General features: G+C 40.7%; 1 protein-coding gene across 1 annotated transcript in view; it reads left to right on the forward strand.

Moving 5' to 3' along the window:
* Window positions 1-240: 240 nt before the first annotated feature.
* The window catches only part of LOC111539442 (collagen alpha-4(VI) chain-like), a 101035-nt gene continuing 79250 nt past the window's right edge, over window positions 241-22025 (forward strand). Inside the window, 8 exon segments of the mRNA XM_023207245.2 lie at window positions 241-320; window positions 3684-4286; window positions 6455-7042; window positions 7736-8341; window positions 11479-12059; window positions 12092-12107; window positions 16545-17087; window positions 17655-18209. Coding sequence (XP_023063013.1) covers window positions 245-320; window positions 3684-4286; window positions 6455-7042; window positions 7736-8341; window positions 11479-12059; window positions 12092-12107; window positions 16545-17087; window positions 17655-18209 — 3568 coding nt within the window. The 5' untranslated portion in view covers window positions 241-244.

The raw sequence follows: 22025 nt of genomic DNA on the forward strand, positions 1-22025 counted from the left end.
ACAAAATTCTTCCTGAGTTGGGTCAGCAAGACCATTTTCCTTGCACAATCGAAACAATGTGGGAACATTTCCGTCTTTATTTTTATAAAGCTTATGTTGATGTGGGGAAAGACATCCTTATGCTTTAAAAAAAATCAACTTCGTGAGGTATAATTTTTAGTCAATGTGATGGACACATTTTAAGCGCGTGAAGGCACATTTTTTAATTACAAGGTTTCTTCTTTTCCCTAGGTCCACATCTAGAATGGAGACTTGGAAGATATTTTGGGGGATCATCCTCCTTGAAACTGGTTTTGGCTTCATCAAGTCACAGAGTATTGGTAATACCTGGGTTTCTTTAAGCTGAAAACCATCTAGTGGTATGACCATCTTAAAAGGAAATATTACAGAAGCTTTGTAATTAATAAGAGGAAACTGATTCTGATTCCTTGAAGGAGAATGTAGTCAGAATCTGAAAGCTTATAGTGAATGGTGGGCACTTGTTTTTTCAGTACTTAACCCCAAATGACAAAAAAATAGATATTAAAAAGTTCTATACTCTGAAATGTATTACCAGGTTCTCAAACGCTTTTGTAAACAGGAGCCTGTTCTTCATTCTGTCTTTTCTCTTTGGCAGAGATGTTCTGAGGAGTAATTATCATCACAAGATGGATAGCTTTACTGAGTGCTAGTGACACATCTGCAATTTTTTGCAGTTATTTTAATAGATTGTTGGGACTTTTCAAGATGAAAGTCTCATCAGGAGAAGATTGTTTGAGTAGCCTAAAGTCCCAGTGAGACAATATTGAGGTTTAAATATTCAAATATAATTACACAGGCTGTTATTTGTTGGGGGGAAAAAAACATGAAGCTCTCTCAGTTTTCCTTTTGGCTCTGGCTCCCTTCACTTGTGAACAGAAGCTGTGACAGTCTTTTCATGTTTCAAACACCTTCTAAAACTACAAAGAACTAGTGGAGGGGTTAAGAAAGTGACAATCTATGAAAGTATATTACATCTCTCAAGTTGCATATGATGTAACTGAAACTTACTTGCCTGGAAAATATTCTACAGCTGTGTGGTTTCCTCTGATTTGAAAGCTCAGGGGAACACTTCATGGTTTGCATTTGATCACCCCTGAAAGAGATGTTAAGGGGACAAGCCAGTCAACCATCCCTGGAACGGTCATTGAATTCTCTCCTCCCAGTAAGACTGCACTTTGGAGAGTTGAAGGGAAATAAAGCTTAAAGGACCTGAAGTTCATTTATTGTCTGCTTTTCTCATGATCAGGTTCCACTTGGCTTTATGGCCAACATTATGCAAACTTCTGAGAGGTGGGGCCCAGGACTCCAGAAGTAACAAGTGGATTAAGTGTCCCTGGATTATACCAACCTCCCCAGACCCTCTCTGCCTAGACCCTCACTTGGTCTTTGCCTTTCTGTAGTATGGATTTCTAATTTAATCTTCATGGCAGTTCAGGGTGTGGACTAGATATGAGGAGACCTGGGTCTTAATTCTGGCTGTTTGAATGGATATACATGAGTTACTTTGCCTTTCCAGGTCTTATTTTCCTTCTCTGTGAGATAGCTGAATTGGATTCCTTATTTTATGCTTGTGTGGTCCAATACAGTGGCCACTAGCTGCATGTGACTCTCTACATTAAAATAAATCAAAATTCATAGTAAAATATGAAGTTCAGTTTCCATTACACTAGCTACATTTCAAGTGCTCGGCTGCCACGTGTCTAGCAACTACAGTCTCACACAATTATTTCTAGCACTAAAATTTTAATTCCATTATTTGTTTTCATTAATGTTCAGGATTTCCACCCTTATAAGTGCTGTATCTTTCCTTTCTCTCTTTTCCTCTATTCTTTCCTTCCTCAATATTTTTGGGTATCTATGCTAGATGCTCATGTGGTGAACAAACAAGCAAAATACAGGTTATCTGTTCTCATGGAGCTCACAGTCTAGTTGGGGAAATTGCCATTAATTAAATAAGCACAATCATGAACATTACATTACAAACAAAGATAAAAGAATATGATCCTATGAGAATTTACCAAAAATAAATAAAGAAATAAATAAGAGAGAGAGAGAGAGAAAGTTGGAGGAAAGGGAGCATATTAAAGTCCAGTGGCAAGTGGGAACATGGAAAATTGGAGACACTGGACTAGGGAGCCTGGAACTAATAGCAAGGTGGGGAGGGCAGAGAGATGAGGCTGCAAAGACAGTGCAGGGCCAGGCCAGGTAGGGAGGGCAGAGAGATGAGGATGCAGGGACAGTGCAGGGTGAGGCCGGGTAGGGAGGGCAGAGAGCTGAGGCTGCAGGGATAGTGCAGGGCCAGCCTAGCTCAGTATTTTAGCCCTCCTGGCACAAAACCAAGTGCAAGACATTTTTAACCAATGTGGGAAAATCATTTTTTTTGGCTTTTCAGCTACTTTGAACTAAAGCCATTTTTAGCTGGTTTCTGCTTTTGTTTTTATTCTCATTACTAATTTATGTTCTCCTCCCACCATCATAGATAATCAAAGCGGGAGATATAGGAGTGGGGAGAAATCATAGTGATTGTTGACAAATAGATCGATCATAATCACCTCTTCTTTTTATCTACACATGCACTGTTCTTAATCCACACTGTACTTCTTATCATAGAAAAGCAAAGTTTGAGTTGGAAGACAGCAGGGCATCTGGTCAACTCCTAAGTCTAGAGAGACACAATTTGAGACACAGAGGATTAGAGATTTGCTCCAGTCCTGCAGCCACTTGGTGTCTGATCTCTTCCATGCTGGAGGCCAGGATGGGCCCAGGTGGGGTACCAGTGGACCTGGCCACTGTTGAGATGGTGGTTTCCAGGCTTGTAGCTGGGGTTGGGGAGAAGTAGCTGCATAGTGCAGCTTGAGTTCAGGGAACCAAAGGACAAATGTGAACCATACCTACAGGAATGCCAAGGATCAAACTAAAAGGGGCTGGTGGGTGGCCAGGGAGTACAGAAATCAAAGCTGGAAAGTTGATGTCTTAGGTCAGGTTCCCTGGAAGCAGAGTTTGGAACAGGGATTTGAACGCATTATTTTGAGAAAGTACTCTTTAGGGAAAAAAAGTCTGTAAAGGAGTACGAGAAGTGGGTTAGAGTAGGGGATGAAGATGATAGGTGAAGTCAAGCCTTGGCCTGAGTCATGAGAGGTGGTGATGGAGTCTAAATAACACTGCAGGGTTGTTTCACTGAAGGCAAGTGGGCCAGGCATTTGTATCTCCATGTCGATTAGACATTGGCCACCCAGGGTGGTGGTAGTGGTGTAACTTCTCAGGTGTCTCCAATTGAGGTCACTCCCTTCAGCCAAGGTTAGGACTCTGGAGAAAGTCACAGGGGATAGGTGTGCCAATGAGTAAAGGTGATCTAGGCGGGTACCAATAGCACCCACTACTGGTAGAAAATTGGGTTCTTTTGTTTAGGTCAAGGGATGAATGGAAAGCAGTATGGGTGATCTAACTGAAGGACCAAATGTCTATCAGAAAGGAACAGAGAGTGGCAGGTGAGCAGGGGAAGATGGTAGCCATAGGAAGACAAGGCAAGATGATGGTGTGTCTAGGCTGCATGCTGTGCAGGCAGATCTGTGGGGAGTAAAGGCACAGAGTCTGGAGCGATGGGATTCCATCCAGTAACTGTCATTTGTGATGTTTTATCTGAAAGTGATTCTCTTTCCCAGTCTGCAGGGAGGCCTCTCTGGGAGATGTTGTGTTTCTGGTGGACGCCAACATAAAACCCCAACATGCACGCAGTGTGCGGAACTTCTTATACATTCTGGTAAACAGCTTCAATGTCAGCAGCAAGACCATCCGTGTGGGTCTGGCCCAGTGTAGCGATGTGCCCCATTCAGAGTTCTTGCTTTCCACCTACCACCGCAAAGCTGATGTGTTGAGACACATTTGGCAGTTTAAATTTAAGCCTGGGGGCAAGAAGATGGGCCTGGCCCTGAAGTTCATTCTAGACCACCACTTCCAGGAAGCATCAGGGAGCCGGGCAAGCCAAGGGGTACCTCAGATCGCCGTGGTGATCAGCAGTGGGCCAGTTGAGGACCATGTCCATGGACCTGCGGAGGCATTGAGGCAGGCAGGCATCCTGCTTTATGCTATTGGCGTCAGAGATGCAGTTTGGGCAGAGCTCAGGGAAATTGCCAGTAGTCCTCAGGAGAATTTTACCTCCTTTGTTCTTTACTTCTCTGGTCTGAGCAATCTTGCCCAGAAGCTGCGACAGGAGCTCTGTGGTATGTTGGCAAAGGCAGCTCCACGTGTTGACCACGTCTCTCCAGGTACAAAGGCTTTTTCTTTTTAATTTCTGATCTGGAAGTCATGAAACTCAAAGCTTGATCTCTTATTCATCCCTCTACCCGTCCTTTTTATTTTTCATATGTGTGCATGTCTTAATTTTAAAATTAAAATTTCATGAAGTCAACCCTATGCTCCTCTTCAATCACTGACCAAAGCCTCATCAACTCTTTTTATAAATCCTGTGGGCCTTATGCTGCTTCTATATACTGAATGAAGATTTATTTGTTTCTAGAATGACATTATTATTCCTAGGTTAACTTACCCATGTTGCCTGGATGAAGGACGAGAAGGGAGAGTGGCAGTAGTTCCCCTAGGATGTTTGCTAATTTAACTGCAAGCCTGTTGGTTTAATATACTGGTTAGGATGATTAATTTAGGGAAAATAAAGATCTGTATTCAAATCTTACAAAGTAGAGAAAGGGTCACCTTAGACAAGTTACTTTACCTCTCTGAATCTAAATTTTCTCCCTAGGATAATAGTACCTGCCTCAGAGAGTTGTTAAAAGCATTAAACAAAATTGTGCAAGTAAAGTGCTTGGCACTATACCTGGCCAACCAGAGGGACTCGTAAGCATTTCCTGTTATTACTTGTCATAACCTGTGATGATGATATACCTGTCATCAACCTTGTGCTTCTATTTGTAATAGGGCATAAAATGGTGAAAATTCTTTATAAATTAATTACTAAACTCCATAATAAAGCTTACAACTTTGAGTAGAGAAAGAGAAGAATGCTTGTGGGTTCCATCAAAACCCACAAGAGGACAGACTCTTCATGATTTATTCATTATTTTGGTATTTCTATATAGGGTATGTTAATTGGAAGAAGCGCTAAAACTTTTGACCCATTGATGCAGCAGGTGTGTGGTATATATCTTCCTTTTGTATGGCACTTCGAGGTTTACAAAGAGGTTTTATATTCATAGTAATAATAGCTACTATTTGTCTGGCGCTGTATAGTTTTCAAAGCTTATTTACATTGCTCATCTGACTGATCGTCTCAACTTTGTTAGATACATAGCGTAGTTAGTATTATTGTTTGCATTTTTCAAATGAGAAAAACTGAGGCCAAAGGTACTTCAAGTGGATTGCAGAACGAGGGACTTGATCCCAGATCTTTTAGGGCAGACCCATTCCACTAGAGCAGGGATGTTTGGTCGTATTCCTGGGGAGCAGAGCTTGAAACAAGAATTTGCACACACATGATTTGCTAAGGAAGAGCTCCTGGGGCAATGGTCAGTAAGGATGTGGGGTATTCAAGACAGAGCAGTAGAGAAAAGTAAGGAAGGGTATGATTTCAGGCAAAAATTCTGTAAAGGGTTTTAGCCTGATCCTGCAGGGGAACTTGGTGTACATTATGCCTCAAAGTTGTCTTGACCCTGAATCTGGGTCAAGCAAGGATCTGGGCTTTTAAATATTGTGAGAAAAGTAGCTTCATTAGCTGGAGGGTAGTTTTCCAAGAGCAGTGCATAGAATGGTAAAAAAGAAATCCAAAAGGACTGAGCAGTGCATGACACTGTCTGCTATAGTAGATTATCTTATTTTATCCTCAAAACAACCTTGAGAGAGTATGAGGGTTGGTGTAAAGATTTCAGTGCTGCAGAGAAGAAAATTAAGTCCCAAAGCGGTGAGTGATAAATAGGTCACAGAGCTATTAAATGATAGAGCTGCAATAAGATGTGTCAAGGAACATGGGATATATTCTAGCTTTCTGACCTGCTGGTGCCAGCACACTCCTAGATATGAGGTTTCTTTGTCAAAAGACAGGAGGCTGATGGCTTTTTCTGACTGGAAAGAATACATTCCCTTTCTTAGCATGTTGCTTAATTTACAGAGTGCTTTTCTTCTTAATAAAATTTAAGAGATTGTCTAAGTGGATTTCAAGGTTGGAAGTATCAGTAGAGCAGGTCTGAAATCTCAGAAGGTGATGGAGCAGAGAGAAGGAAAGGTATGGGGGGATGTTAATATTATTGCTCTGAGCACACGGTCATTTGGGGTGAGGGTAGTGTCTGAGGACCACTGAGTATAGGCTGTCTGTCATTATTCTTTTCTGCATTGGTTCCAAGCAGTTTGAACCATTGGTTCAATGGTTCAAAGCATTTTGAGTGAAGATCCAGTAATCCACTCCCTTCTGCCATCTCTCTTATAGCTTGCAGAGAAGCAGCCCTGGCAGACATTGTGTTTCTAGTAGACAGTTCAACTAGCATCGGACCCCAAAACTTCCAGAAAATCAAGAACTTCCTTTACTCCGTCGTCTTGGGGCTTGACATCAGCAGTGACCATGTCCGAGTGGGACTTGCCCAGTATAATGACAACATCTACCCAGCCTTCCAGCTGAACCAGCACCCTCTGAAGAGCATGGTCTTGGAGCAGATCCAGAATCTGCCATACAGCACAGGAGGCACAAACACAGGGAGCGCCCTGGAGTTTATCAGGACCAACTATTTGACTGAGGAGTCTGGCAGTCGGGCCAAGGACAGAGTTCCTCAGATAGTTATCCTGGTGACAGACGGAGAGTCAAACGATGAGGTACAGGAGATGGCTGACCGGTTGAAAGAAGATGGAGTTGTTGTGTATGTGGTAGGGGTCAATGTCCAGGATGTCCAAGAGTTGCAAAAAATAGCCAGCGAACCATTTGAGAAGTTTCTCTTCAACACCGAAAACTTCAATATCCTGCAGGATTTTTCAGGAAGCATTCTTCAGACTCTGTGCTCAGCAGTGGAGGGTAAGATAAAAGGTAAGAAGCTGTGTTAGAACTCAAGATTCCAACCATGTCAGCTCACTACAATATAACCTAGAATACGCTGGGTGTATGGGAGGGCAAGGAGTGCCCGGCATCATTGGAGAACCTGGGGAGACTTCCTAGGAGAAGGCACTGAAGGCTGGATGGAGTTCTTGTGGGTAGAAAGGAACATCTTGCCATGTTGTTCAAAGGAAACAGCATGGGTTTTGAAAGCCGGAAGACCTGTTTTTTAATCCTGTCTTTTCCACTTTCTAGTTATGTGAGCAAGGACAAGTGGCTTCACTTTTTCACTTCAATTTTCTTATCTGCACGAAGAAAATAATACTAGTCTAGAAGAGTGGTTTATGAGGATTGAATCAGATAAAGTGTATAAAAAGCTCTAGCATAAAGTGTGCCCTCAGTTAACTTCCCTTGCCTCCTCTGTTGTTTGAACAAGAGTAATTAAAAGGTAAGTTAGTGTAATAAAACAGACAATAAGGCAGCAGGCTATACGAGAGTAAAAGCCTTGTGATAGAGTCCCACATAGAGGAAAGGAAGTACAATATACAGAGAGTTGTAGTACCTCTACCTCTCACATTGGGCACACAAAACCATCCTTGTATTCAATTTTCGTGAAAGTTTGATTTGATTCACTTTCTCCTTTTGTCTTTTTCTGGCCCCCTGGTGTCCCTTTCCCTTTACTTCCAGAATTCATCAAAGCCTATGCAGATGTGGTCTTTCTTGCTGACACATCACAGGACACATCACAGGCCAGTTTCCAGAGGATGCAGAATTTCCTCTCCAGAGTGGTTGGCATGCTGGAGGTTGGCAGGGACAAGTACCAAATTGGGCTGGCTCAGTATGGTGATCAAGGTCACACTGAGTTTTTGCTCAATACCTACAAGAACCAGAATGAGATGATAGCTCACATTCATGAGCGTTTTGTGCCCCAGGGTGGCTCCAGGAGGACAGGCAAGGCACTGCAATACCTTCTTCAGACATTCTTCCAGGAGGAAGCAGGAAGCCGGTTTCTCCAGGGCATTCCTCAGTATGCAGTGGTCATTAACTCAGGCAAATCTAAGGATGAAGTCCTGGATGCTGCACAGAGACTAAGAGAGAAAGGCGTGAAAGTTATGTCTGTGGGTGTGCAGGACTTTGACAGGAGAGAACTGGAAGGGATGGGGTCTCCAGACCTTGTCTATGATATGCAGAGAGAAGATGAAGTCAGACACATAGTAGAAGATATGAACGTGGTGATCCAAGGCACTGGACAGCAGCAGCACAGGATTACAGCCAACGAGGAGGCTGTAGGAGGTAAGGTTTGGTCTGAGGATATGTGAGTCACTGGGAGATCTCAGTGTAAGAGGAAAGTCTGAGGAAAGAGCAGAGAAGGTGGGTATTCTGGATTCCTCAGTACTGGGGCACTAGCACTAGCAGACAGGAAAGAGTAGGAAGCATGGGATGGCTCAGGCACAATTTTGTTTTGGTTAACTATGGTCACAATGATGCTGCATAACAAACCAGGTGAAAAGTCAGTGACTGAGAAGAATCATTTATTCTCACAGATGGTTGAGGAACAGCTGATATTGGCTGGGCCCAAACAAATGGCTTTGCTGATATTGTCTGGGCTTCTTCACAGATTTGGGATTTGTCTGGGTGTTGGTTGATCTAGGTTTGGCTCTGCTCCACATATCTCTTATCTTATTCCTGGGATCAGCAGGCTAGTCTGGGCGTATTCTCCTGGTAATCACAGAGGTACCAGAGAGAAAACAATTGCATAAGTGTTTCTCAAACCTCTGCTCCATCATCTGCTAACATTTCATTGACTCAAGCAAGTCATATGGCTATGTTGAAATGAGTAGAGTAGAAAAGTGTATTTTCCCATGGAATAAGGAGTAAGGAGATAATATTTCTGAGTAAGAATCTAAATTACCATATACCTTTTCCAGGAGAAGGAGCACTCAGGTTTCTCCCCATAGATTCAATAAAGTGCTTCCTTATGTTGGCATCCAAGAGTCTGTGTTTTGGACTTGCTAAAATTGTGGACAACATCCTCTTTTAAAATCTAGGATTGAATTTTGATTCTTTATGAAAAAGAACCACAGGGGAAATTTCAGGACACCAAGAGACAAAAGAGAAAGTTAAAAGGTTATTCTGTTGCCCCTAAACCTTGTTTCACAATATTCAGTTGTTTACACAGTGGTTTCAAGCTTCTGGATGTATGGTTTAGGCTTTTTGCTAGGGAGATTTCCTTTTTCACAGATCAAAGCAGATATGGACCTTGACACTATGTGGACACAGAGATACTGATGGCATTTTGGTTAGGACAATTCACAGTGTACAATTGTCCTGTGCATTGTCAGAGGTTTAATATCCCTAGTTTCTGCCAGTATCATCCCTGAATCATTATGGTAATCCAAAACATCCCCATACATTTCCAAAACATCCCTTGTAGATAGGTACCACTCTTGGCTGAGAACCACTGAGCCTTATCTCCTGCTAAGTCTTTGTACACATTCTATTCACCGACCAAGCTGAGCTACTCATCATTTGCTGTATGTATATCATGCTTTCCCACCTCTGTCTCTGCTCTTGAATATACTATAATATCAGCCTGTGATGCCCACAGTCAAAATTTACCCTTCAGTTCTTAAGTTACCCTCTTGATGAAGCATCCTTTGAGCCCTACAACTAGAAGTGGCCAATTTTTCCTTTCTCTGAATTGTCACACCTCTGCCCAGACCTATCAACATCTAGAGCCTGGGGTCCTTGGAAATTTATGGGCAGAAAAAAGACAAACACATATATGACAAGAAGAGGAAAATCCAAACAGAGGTAATAAGGAACTAAGAAGCATCTTATGGAGATACTACATTAAGTAGAGATAGAGAGTACAAAAGGAGGGCACACTAGAAGATGTGAGCTGGAAGGAATTGTGCTGGTCCCTCAATAACAGGTGTTATTTTAATACATAGGAGAAGGAAGGAGGGTACTCTGGGCAAGGGGAAGAACCATGTAAGGGGTCTACGCTCCTGGTAAGGGTGTGGAAATGGGAATGGTCTGAATGAGTGTGGAAGAAAGTTTAAAAATGGAGCTAATTTGGATCAGTGGAAGAGTATAGAATTAGTGAGATGAGATTGGATTAGGTATGATAGACCCTGAATACAGGATCCCAAAGACACTAGAAGTAATTGGAAATTACTTTTAAACAAGAAATATGACATGACCAGTCTTTCAGGAAACCTTAGGGGGCAAGTTGGGTTCCAAATGGCACCTCAGACTCAGAAGGACTTTAAGGCTGAGCTGTCATCTGGCCATGTGGAGAGGATGTCTGGGCCCAGCCCAAGGGTGACTCTGATAATGAGGAAAAGGAAGGAATCCTGAAGACAATCTGAAAGGAGAAAAACAGCACTTGGTACAAGAAGGTGAAGGAAGGGAGATGTGAAAGATGTCTGGAGTTTCTAGAGTCTGTGTTTTGGACTTGCTAAAATTGTGGACAACATCCTCTTTTAAAATCTAGGATTGAATTTTGATTCTTTATGAAAAAGGACCACAGGGGAAATTTCAGGACACCAAGAGACAAAAGAGAAAGTTAAAAGGTTATTCTGTTGCCCCTAAACCTTGTTTCACAATATTCAGTTGTTTACACAGTGGTTTCAAGCTTCTGCATGTATGGTTTTGGCTTTCTGCTAGGGAGATTTCCTTTTTCACAGATCAAAGCAGATATGGACCTTGACACTATGTGGACACAGTGGGTTTCCCTGCAATAGGCACTGTTTCAAATAGAGAGAGTGGTGTTTGCATTCTTCTTGGCAGCAAGTTTATGTTTTATTCCTTCATACGAGGTAAGTGGAAGGGAAGGTTCTTCTGTAGCAAAATGAAACAGCCAGCTAGCCTAATATTTGGATAAAGATTTTTCATAGAAACTTGCAACATTTCAGGCTGCCTCTGTTAAAATGACATGACATTGATCGGAGAAACGTTTAGGAATTAACAGCCACAGTTAATTTTCATCTTTTAGGAGGTTTCAGGCCTGTAAATGAGAATTTGACCCAGAGTCTCTTGAAACTAGAAAAATGAAGAAAAATTAGTCAAAACTCAGATTCTTCTGATGGACTTAGATAAATTGAAAAGCAATCTTGAAGCACTTTATTGTCGATATTCATATATTTAAATATTTTGCAAGTGATGTGAATACTCTTCCATGTGAGAATTTCTGAAATAGGTATGAACCCTGTGATGTTCTTTGACTGTCATGCCAAATAAAGGCTTCTACTGAATTCTAAAATGTAGAAATATAAGTTCATATGATATATATTATTGTAATTATAATAATAAATATATTATGTAACATATAAAATATATCATAATACAGCTTTTATATATTAATGTTGTCTCTATTATTCTGTTCTTATGCTAAAGCCCTTCTTTCTGATTTTGCTTGTTTGCAGCATGCACAACTGCTATCCGGGCTGACTTAGTATTCCTCATTGAGGAATTTAGCAGGGTTAGGCAACCCAATTTCCAACAAGTTGTCAATTTCCTAAAGACCATTGTCAGTTCTTTAAGCATTCATCCTGATACTGTGAGATTTGGCTTGGTCTTCTACAGTGAGGAACCACGACTCGAATTTTCACTGGACACATTTCAGAATGCAGCCAAAATCTTGGAGCATTTGAACAAATTAACCTACCGCGAAAGAAGAGGAAGGACGAAGACTGGTGCTGCATTAGATTTCCTGAGAAACGAGGTTTTCATTCAGGAGAAGGGTAGCCGGTCCAACCACGGTGTGCAGCAGATAGCTGTGGTCATCACGGAAGGCTTCTCCCAAGACAGTGTATCTAGACCCGCTTCTCACCTCCGAAGGGCAGGCGTCACCATCTATGCAGTGGGCACCCAGAATGTCTCAGAGAGTAAGGACCTGGAGAAGATAGCATCATATCCTCATTGGAAGTATTCACTCCCCCTGGAATCCTTTTTGCAGCTCTCCGTAGTACGAAGCAAGCTTATAAACCAGCTCTGCTCTGAGATGGTGGACAGTAAAGTTTCCCTTTTTTGATGAGCTATCCCCTACAAGAAGGTAGGAGGGTCTTTTCCAAATTTGATATTTTTAAATAAAAAGCTTTTCTTAAGTTTTTTTAGTTGCTCCATGTACCCATCTCCTCTATCCTCCAACAAAGAAAAGATTTTGAAGTCAATTTATTAAAAAACCAGAAACAGAAACTTTGTTTAGCTTGATGCCAAACAATGCAGGAGCAAACGAAGTAAAAAGGCAACATTTCTAGCACCTCCTATCTTATCCTTCCTCCCTTTTAAAAAATATATAAATTTTGATCTCACACTGTCACTCAGACTGGAATGCAGTGGCACAATCATAGCTTACTGTAACCTTGAACTCCTCCAGTTAAGTGATCCTCCAGCCTCACCCTCCTAAGTAGCTGAGACTATAGGCATGCACCCCCATGCCCAGCTAATTTCACAACTCTTTTTTTGCAGAGACAGGGTCTCATTATGTTGCCCAGGCTGGTCTCGAATTTCTGACCTCAAGTGATCCTTCGTCTTGGCCTCCCAAAGCTCTGGGATTACAGGTGTGAGCCACTATGCCTGGCCCCCTTCTGCTTTAACAGTTTGATGAAGAGCTGTGTATATTTACAGTAGAAGCCCTAAGGAACCGAATGTGGACTGATCAAATCTTAAGTCATTGAAATAGGCAACTACTTTAAAAAGGATACAAACATACTTGAATTTTTAAAATGTTATTTTCTTTTTTACTTATTTTCTTCTCAGAAATTATTGTTTCTCACATACTTGAAATTTAAAAAATTAACTTAATATATATAAATGAATGTTAATTTGTCAATCTTTTGGTATAGGGCCAAGGCTTCTTTGAGTATGAGCCCTCCTGATTGGATTTAATGTATTTTCTTTATAAACTATCCAATATTATGTTATCAATAATTTCGTTTCAGTTTCTTTAAAGGAGAAAGACTTTTGAAACAATTCAAAACAGAAACAGAAATAGCTATTGATTTTTATAATCATAAAAATGCCATCTTTTGTAATGCTATCTAGTACACTGGCAATTTTTTTAAAAACAACTTTCTTTTATTGAGTCTTTTTTTAAGCAGTTAAACTGGTTTTCATAGATGCAATAAACCTCTTTTACTCACACTAAAATCCTGTTTATTTGCACAATATTTGATTAATTATGTAATTATAACAACAAGACTACCATAAACAAGCTGGGGACAAACCCGCTCATCTTGGTAAGCTTGTTCTTTCACTGGGTGAAGCGGAACTTCAGGCACTCAGTGTTTTATGTGAGTATCACTCATGCTTTACAAAGGAAAGGGAGAACATTGGTTTATCTGGTGAGTCACTAAAGTGGAGGTTGCTCAGGAGAGTTCCTACTACATATGCAGTTAAACAAAAAAACACACACGCCAGAAAAAACATAGTGGTTAAGCGTATGTACTTTGGCATATAAATGCTCAAATTTTAAATCCTAGATTTGGCACTTACTGGCTGTTATGAAAATCTTTGCGTCTGTCTGTCTTCTTATCTATTTTTATGTACCCATGCTAGTATTTCTTAGATTCAAATTAGAATCATAGATTTAAATTAGAATCGTTGAAATGTACATAATTGAGGTAAAAATTCAAGGCTATAATCATGTCTTCAAGGGAAAATCACTGAGCTTTTTTTCTTGTTAAACAAACACTGAGTGATCTGGTAATTTCTTGATTACTTGTGCTGAGGTCTAGAAATTTGAAACATCTAAGCAAATTTCTATCTTTCTCTTTGACCTATATTTTTAGTTCCTTTCTCTGTTCTGGGAATGAGAAACAAAATTGTTGAATGTGAGTTTCATTTCCGTATGCCTACCTGCCTATATTCTGTACATGAGAAGGACAGAAGAGGAGCACTACTAGTTCACAGTATGAAGAGCTGAGAGGTTTTTTGTTTTCGTTTTTTTTTTTTTGTTTGTTTGTTTGTTTTTTTTTGTTTTGATACTGCAGAGAAGCTAAAAAGAAACTTGCAACCAGAAAAAGCAGCCCAGAGTCTAGAAGGGTTGGGGAAGGGGATAGCCTAGAGGTAAATAGAAGCTATGATGATTTTACCAGAATTTTGTCTTGGATGATCACAATAATCATAATATCTACCATTTATTGGTCATTTGTCATGTGTCAGATACTCTGCTAAGCACTTTATGTGTATGATTGATGTGAATGCTCAGCAATCTCCAGACTGTAAGAAATATTCTCTTTCTCTTTTCCCCCAATCTGCTAAGACTGACAAGAATGTACAGTGCAGGCAATATTTAGGGCCCTCAGCTCCTCTTGACAATCAAAGGGCCCTGGACTATAGTGAAGCCTCCTTGGGCTGCTCCTGTAGGGGCTGGCTGCAGAGATGCCCTTTCCTGCACAGTGGTCCTTTTCTCTGATGCAGGGCAGCCATCTTTGTGTCACCAGTGGATGCTGGGTCCCTGCAAAGTTTGGGTTTTTGCCTTATTTTTCCACAACTTCCCCCTACTCTCCAGAATTCAGCATACACTTACCATGGGGTAAATGACTCCTTTCTCTACCCGCTCTAAGCTACACTCCTTTCCAATGCATGCCCCTCTAGGATAGCACTACCAGATAAAATATAGGACACCCAATTACATTTGAATTTCATTCATATAAACAACAAGGGTTTTTAAAGTATGCCCCACATATTGCATGGACCCAGGTCCTCCCACATGAAGACCTGAGCAGGGGAGCCTAATTCTCACCTCAGACCACTTACCTTTCAGCCAAGAAAATGAAAAGGCCCTTCCTGGGGTCAAGGGAATCCAGAGATTAACAACTCAAGCCTGGGCTGTCCTTATAGAGAGGGATTGGAGAAATTTTTTTTTTTTTTTTTTTTAGAGGAATCTACTAGATGACAAAAACAAAACACCAGCTACTCTTAACTCTACATCTTTAATACTGAACTCTGCTCTGTTTACATGATATTACTGTCTCCTCTCAATAAGCTTATTGAGTAGCTGTCAACATTCTAATTTGATAGATCAGGAAACTGAGATGCAAGGGGGCCAAGCATGCTAGTAACAAAGGAGACAGGATTAAATGTAGAGCCACTTGCCCTGGAGGCTGGGCTTTAACACAAAGTGACTCATTTAATTCAGATCTTTTTTAAAACAATTTCTTCTAAAAAAAAATGGGATACATGTGCAGAATGTGCAGGTTTGTTACATAGGTATATGTGTGCCATGGAGGTTTGCTACACCTATTGATCTTTCCTCTAAGTTCCCGCCGCTCAACCCCCCACCCCTCAACAGGCCCTGGTGTGTGCTGTTTCCCTCTCAGTGTCCGTTCTCAATGTTCAACTCCCACTTATGAATGAGAACATGCGGTGTTTGGTTTTCTGTTCCTGCATTAGTTTGCTGAGGATGATGGCTCCAGCCTCATCCATGTCCCTGCAAAGGACATGATCGCTTTCCTTTTTATGGCTGCATAGTATTCCATGGTGTATATGTGCCACATTTTCTTAATCCAGTCTGTCACTGATGGACATTTGGGTTGGTTCCATGTGATTGCTATTGTCAATAGTACTGCAATAAACATATGCGTGCATGTGTCTTTATAGCAGAATAATTTATATTCCTTTGGTATATGCCCAGTAATGGGATTGCTGGGTCAAATGGTATTTCTGGCTCTAGATCCTTGAGAAATCGCCACACTCTCTTCCATAATTATTGAACTTATTTACATTCCCACCAGCAGTGTAAAATCATTCCTATTTCTCCACAGCCTTACCAGCATCTGTTGTTTCCTAATTCAGGCTCATTTAATAGAGAATGTTTTAAATTAACTTAAGTCAAGTTATTAAATTAAATTAAATTTTAGGATGTACACACTTTTGCCCATATCCTTAAAAAGCACAACTTGGATGGGAGGCAGAGAATAATGGAATCTGAAACAATTCATAGCTTCAAATGTGCACTGATTTTACTTTCATTTCCTTAACTTCCCCATTTGAGAAATGTCAAGTTATATTTCCTTCATGTCTCAAGTGGGGTTCATCAGAAACAGACCCTGAGACAACGATTTGGATGCAAATTATTTATCTGGGTGGTGATCCCAGGGGATGCTGACAGGAGAGTAGAGATTTAAGAACCAATTCGGGGTGAGGAGTAACCTACATGTTATTGCTACAGGCAACTGGAGACTCAGGGAAACCATGCAGGACTTACCTTAGAGTAGTTCTATGCAAAGAACAAGGGAGCTGGGGTCTTTATCCACCAACATCTGTGAGTTATTGGGTGGTGGCTGCTTCTAGACTCACTCCCAGGCATTCTGGTCTTCCTAGTGTGCCAGCTGATCATGCTCTTGGCCAAAGAGTACCCGTAGGCAGAGTCACAGGTGCTGTCAAGGGAACAATGAGTACTGAGGAAAGATTGGGATCAATTGCTCAGGTTCTTCACCATCTCAAATACTGTTATGATGGGTTCTTGCTTCTTTTTATTGCCTAGGTTGTGTACACATCGAAAAGGCAGATATTTACTTCCTTATTGATGGGTCTGGCAGCATCAATCCAGATTTTCTTGAGATGAAGGCGTTCATGAATGAAATGATACAAATGTTCCAGATTGGACCCAACAGAGTACAGTTTGGAGTCATTCAGTACTCAGACAAAATTCAAAGTCAATTTATCCTCAGCCAGCATCCCAGTGTGGCAGAGCTGAAGGTAGCCATTGATAACATCCAGCAGGGGGGAGGTGGCACCGCAACTGGTGAGGCCTTGAACAACATGACTCAGGTTTTTGCAGACACTGGCCGAATCAATGTTGCTCGATATCTTATAGTCATCACTGACGGTAAATCTTCAGACCCAGTGGCTGAGGCTGCAGAGAGATTGAGGGAAAATGGAGTTATCATTTATGCCATTGGAGTAAGAGAAGCTAACATTGATGAGCTTAAGGAAATAGCTAAAGACAAGATATTTTTTGTGTATGAGTTTGATTTACTGAAGGACATCCAAAAAGAAGTGGTATGGGACATCTGCTCTTCAGAGGGTAAGACTTTTTCTTCTTCAATCTCCTTTCCCACCTCTCCAAGAATATGTACCTGATCTATTTAAATAAGCTTCATTCTTTTATGCATTTTTTTCCTCCAAGACAGGATCTCGCTGTGTTGTCCAGGCTGGTCTTGAACTCCTGGGCTCAAAGCAATCCTCCTGCCTTGGCCTCCCAAAGTGCTAGGATTATAGGTGTGAGCCACCACGCCCAGCCAGCTTCATTCTCTGATCATGGATTCACTGGTTGGCAGCTTAGTATTGGACACTCAAAGTGACCACAACCTAGAATGAAGCAAGATGGTCAAGTTTTATATATTTATCATACAGCTGTGTCTTATTTTGAGACTACTCTGAATTGCAGAGCAACTTTGCTGGGTTGCAGAATATTTGTTTCATCGAATTCCTCTTCCACTCCGTTCTAAAATATTTTCATGTTGTGTATATGCCATTCCAGACTGTCCCTGGGGACTTGTAATTAATTGGCTTCAGATTCTTTCTTTTCTTTTTTTTTTTTTTTGGTTTCAGATTCCTAATGAATGTTCTGTTCTGTTTCCTTTTTCTCCAGCCTGTAAGACTAGTAAAGCTGACATTATCTTCCTGATAGATGGTTCAGAATCTATCTCCTCAGAAGACTTTGAAAAGATGAAAAGATTTGTGGCGAGCATGGTGAACCAATCTAATATTGGTACTGATGGAATTCAAATTGGCCTTTTGCAGTTCAGCTCAATCCCCCAGGAAGAATTCAGGCTCAACCAATACTCCTCAAAGGTGGACATTTACAGTGCCATCTTTGATGTTCAGCAGATGAGGGATGGCAATCGCACTGGGAAAGCTCTGAATTTCACTCTGCCTTTTTTTGACAGTTCAAAAGGAGGGAGACCCAGTGTTCAACAATATTTGATTGTGATCACCGATGGGGTCGCCCAAGATAATGTAATCATACCAGCGAAAGCCCTCAGGGACAAAAACATAATTATTTTTGCCATTGGGGTGGGAGAAGCCAAAAAGTCACAGCTTTTGGGGATCACTAATGACGAGGACAAAGTGTACCATGATGTAAATTTTGAGGCCCTGCAGAACCTGGAGAAGGAAATTCTTTCTAAGGTCTGTGATCCACCAGGTGAGTGACAGAGAAATGCTATTTGATCCACAAGCTCATCGTAGGTGTTAGAGATGCTATAGGTTCTCTTAATAAAGTAAAACTATGATCCTTCTAACTAGGCAAGGAGGGGAGCAGCAGATCACCCTGTAAGGCCTGAGTTCCTGACGCTGTTGTTCACCTTCCCCTGGGGATTCTTTTAATCATTCCCATGGTTGTCATCACTTTGGCTTCTGAAGGCCTGAAGCTTCTTAGAACTCCGTCTCTAGGAAGTCCTCATAACTCCTCCTTTTGTACCTTACAGCATAGGCAAAATCAGATTGTAATGTGTAAACACAATGTGCTGAAGGTTTGGCCATGTCAAGAGGGAAATAGAAGCAGAGAATAATGTCAGTTAGACAGTCTCTCTTATGAAACAGAATACAGTGTCTTCTCTATGAGGCTCTGTACAGGGGTCTGTCTACTTTGTTGCCAATCTTCTTCCATATGACCAAGGTCATCCTTAATCCCGTTCCATCTCCTCAAGTTTTTATCCAAAGCTGCAAAGCGCAAAGACAGGGGTTGTTCCTTTTCACAGTCTGGGTCTGCTTTTCTTCCCCAAGACTTGCCTTTCAGTAGGTGATTGAAGGCATCCCAAACTTAAACATACATTTGAATCATCTAGGTATCTTGTTAAAATGCAGATTCTGAATTCAGCAGATCAGCATTCTGCATTTCTAACAAGCTCCCAGGTGATGCAGATTTTGCAGGTCCTCATCATACTTTGAGTAGTAGTATAGTATAGTATAGTATAGTATAGTATAGTATGGTACTATGAAGCACAATAAAGCATAGTATAGTGAAATGCAATATGTATGGTATGGTATAGTACAGGATAGCACAGGATGTGATAGAATGGTATAACTTTGTATAATATAGCAAAGTATGGAATTATATCAAAGGATATGTAATGGAACCCATAAAGCTGGAAATTCCTTCAAGTGAACATGTGTACAAGGAAATCATTTTGTTGTTATGTCCCTAAATAGATGTGCATTTAATTGGATCTAGATTTGTTTGTTTGGTAGTTTTAGGCTGAAAAGAAGAGGCTACTCACCTCTATGTTCTTACTTAACTGTGTGCCTCTTGATGAGGTCCTGCCACCTTCAGCCTTCCGCTGGGAGGCAGAATATGGGCTTTTGACATTTATAGAGCACTTTCTCATCCTTTATTTTACTTGATTTCTCACAAGTCTGAGATAACAAGCAGTATTTTAAGAAAAATCCTCTTATCAGGTGGGATGTTTTTGCCTACAAGTAATAGAAAACTTAAGTAAGAAGGACACTTTTTTTTTTTTTTTTTTTTTTTTTTTTTTGAGACAGAGTCTCGCTCTGTTGCCCAGGCTGGAGTGCGGTGGCGCGATCTTGGCTCACTGCAAGCTCCGCCTCCCGGGTTCACGCCATTCTCCTGCCTCATCCTCCTGAGTAGCTGGGACTACAGGCGCCCGACACCTCGCCCGGCTAATTTTTTGTATTTTTAGTAGCGACGGGGTTTCACCGTGGTCTCGATCTCCTGATCTTGTGATCCGCCCACCTTGGCCTCCCGAAGGGCTGGGATTACAGGCGTGAGCCACCGCGCCCGGCAAAGGACACGTTTTATTCCATCTAACTGGCACTCTAAAGGCAGGGCAGGCTCCAGGTGGGGCACAATTAAGATTCTTACTTGTTTTTTTCCATTATGTATGTAGCACTATCTTTTTCCTTTTTTTTTTTTAACTGAAGGTTGAATGCAAAGCACTATTTCTAATGTATTAGATGGTATACATTCATCTAACATGCACATCAAACCCATGTGAAGCAGGCGCTATCATTATGATACCCAATTTCAGATTAAGAAAAAACAAGCAGAGAGAGATTAAGAAACATAGACAGGAAATAATAGAGGCAGAGTTTGAATTCCCCAGCAGTTTGGTGTCAAAAGTCCGACCACTAAGCATTATGTATGCCTATGAAACCTCTCTATGAGAAACTAGGGCCATACTTGGGCCAAGATTTTTGTTTGTTTGTTTTGTTTTGTTTTTAAATTTTAAGACAGGATTTCACCCTGTCACCCAGGCTGGAGTGCAGTGGTATGATTCCAGTTCACTGCAGCCTCAACCTCCCAGGCTCAAGCGATCCTCTCACCTCTGGCTGGGACCACAGGAGAGTGGACATCGGCTCATTTTTTCTTTTAATTTTATGTAGAGACAGAGTCTCCCAGTGTTATCCAGGCTGGTTGAACTCCTAGACTCAAACAATCCATTGTCTTTGTCCTCCCAAAGTGTTGGGATTACAGGTTTGAGCCCCTGTGACTGGCCTGGGCCAGGTCTTATTTTGGAAACAGAGACTCAATTTTGGAGGACTAAGATGAGAACCCTGCATTCCACCAAATCTTTGAAGTCTAATTTTCTAGGACATTAAATTAATATCTTGCTTATATTGACTAAAAAATATAACTACTTTGCAGTAGTCTAGCCAAATTTGAAAATCATTTGAAAAGAATGCACATAGACAATTATTTTAAAAACAAGCATGAATTATGGTATGTCCTACATTAAGTAGTTCAGATTTTTTTAGTCATCAAAGTCCTATTTTTTGTTTATATGTGGGTAGATATTACACTGGTGAGAAGAGATATAGGATTTAGCTTCTTTTTTCAGTTTATTTTCCCCATATAGTAAGTTAGGATTTATGTTTATCTTCAACTTTGTATTTAACTTTTTTGATGAAATTAGCTAGACAGTTTAATAAGGGCTAGACTCTAATTAATGATAGAATTCTAGAATCATAAGCCTGAAAAAGGCCTTAGAGATTACCTGGCAAGATTTAATCCTCTCAATTAAAAGGGAGGGAAATTGCTTCTTGCATTTGTCGATTATAGAACAGAGCCAGCTGGAAATGTTCCTGGTGAAAATGTGAATTAGAAATGTTGGAATAATATGCCATACTACAAAAAGGAAATTCCTTTTTTTCTGAAATTAGGTCCAATATAGAAATGGGATTTATATCTGTGAAAGCTCATTTTTATAAATTTGAATTACATATTTAAAAAGCCAAACCAAACCAAGATATTTTATGTGAAATGAGGAGAGGAAGGCATTTTCTGTCTTGGCAATTACAGAAATATATCTTAACAGCTAGCGTGGTGTATGACATTTAGGGGACTGAATGCTCATGGCTCAGCTCTGATCTCAGGTTTTTGGGAAACTTTAAGCTAGTGTCCATGGTGAATGGTCTACTACATATTTATTTTCCCTCAAATTGTTCCTCCCCATCTGCAGTTCTGTTCTTGCAGATTCCGATACAGGTATACAGATTCTGTTACAGACACAGATCCTTACATCATCATATAATCTAGTGTGTGATGGTCTAAGGAGAAAATGTTTGAATGTCCTGGATTGCCTTGGACAGTCCTAAGTTATACTTGTTGTGCAGAAGTAATTAATAGGTGCCCTTTTATGATTGTTACATTTTAATTCATCCAACCAGATTCTAACTCAGATGTGTCTCTGACCATCAACTTTTGATGTATAGTGGAATTTTGTGCATAATTTTATTATATACTGGTAAGTGTATAGGTACAGCCTGAAATATTAATGGGCCTTCGAATTCCAGAGAAAACCTTCCCAAGAGGGCTTAAATACTTTTAGACATAAGATACAGAAAGTTGAGAGTGATTTTTTTCCTGACATTTTCTAATATGCTCCCATGCTGCTAAAACAAGGTATAGGCATGGGTGGTGACTGAGGAAAAACATTTTCAGGGAAGAAGGAAATAATTCCAGTTATTGTTGAAAGAGACTCAAGGCTCGTTTATATTT

This window comes from Piliocolobus tephrosceles, chromosome 2 (genome assembly GCF_002776525.5).
Source record: "Piliocolobus tephrosceles isolate RC106 chromosome 2, ASM277652v3, whole genome shotgun sequence".
In the NCBI taxonomy this organism is placed as follows: domain Eukaryota; kingdom Metazoa; phylum Chordata; class Mammalia; order Primates; family Cercopithecidae; genus Piliocolobus; species Piliocolobus tephrosceles.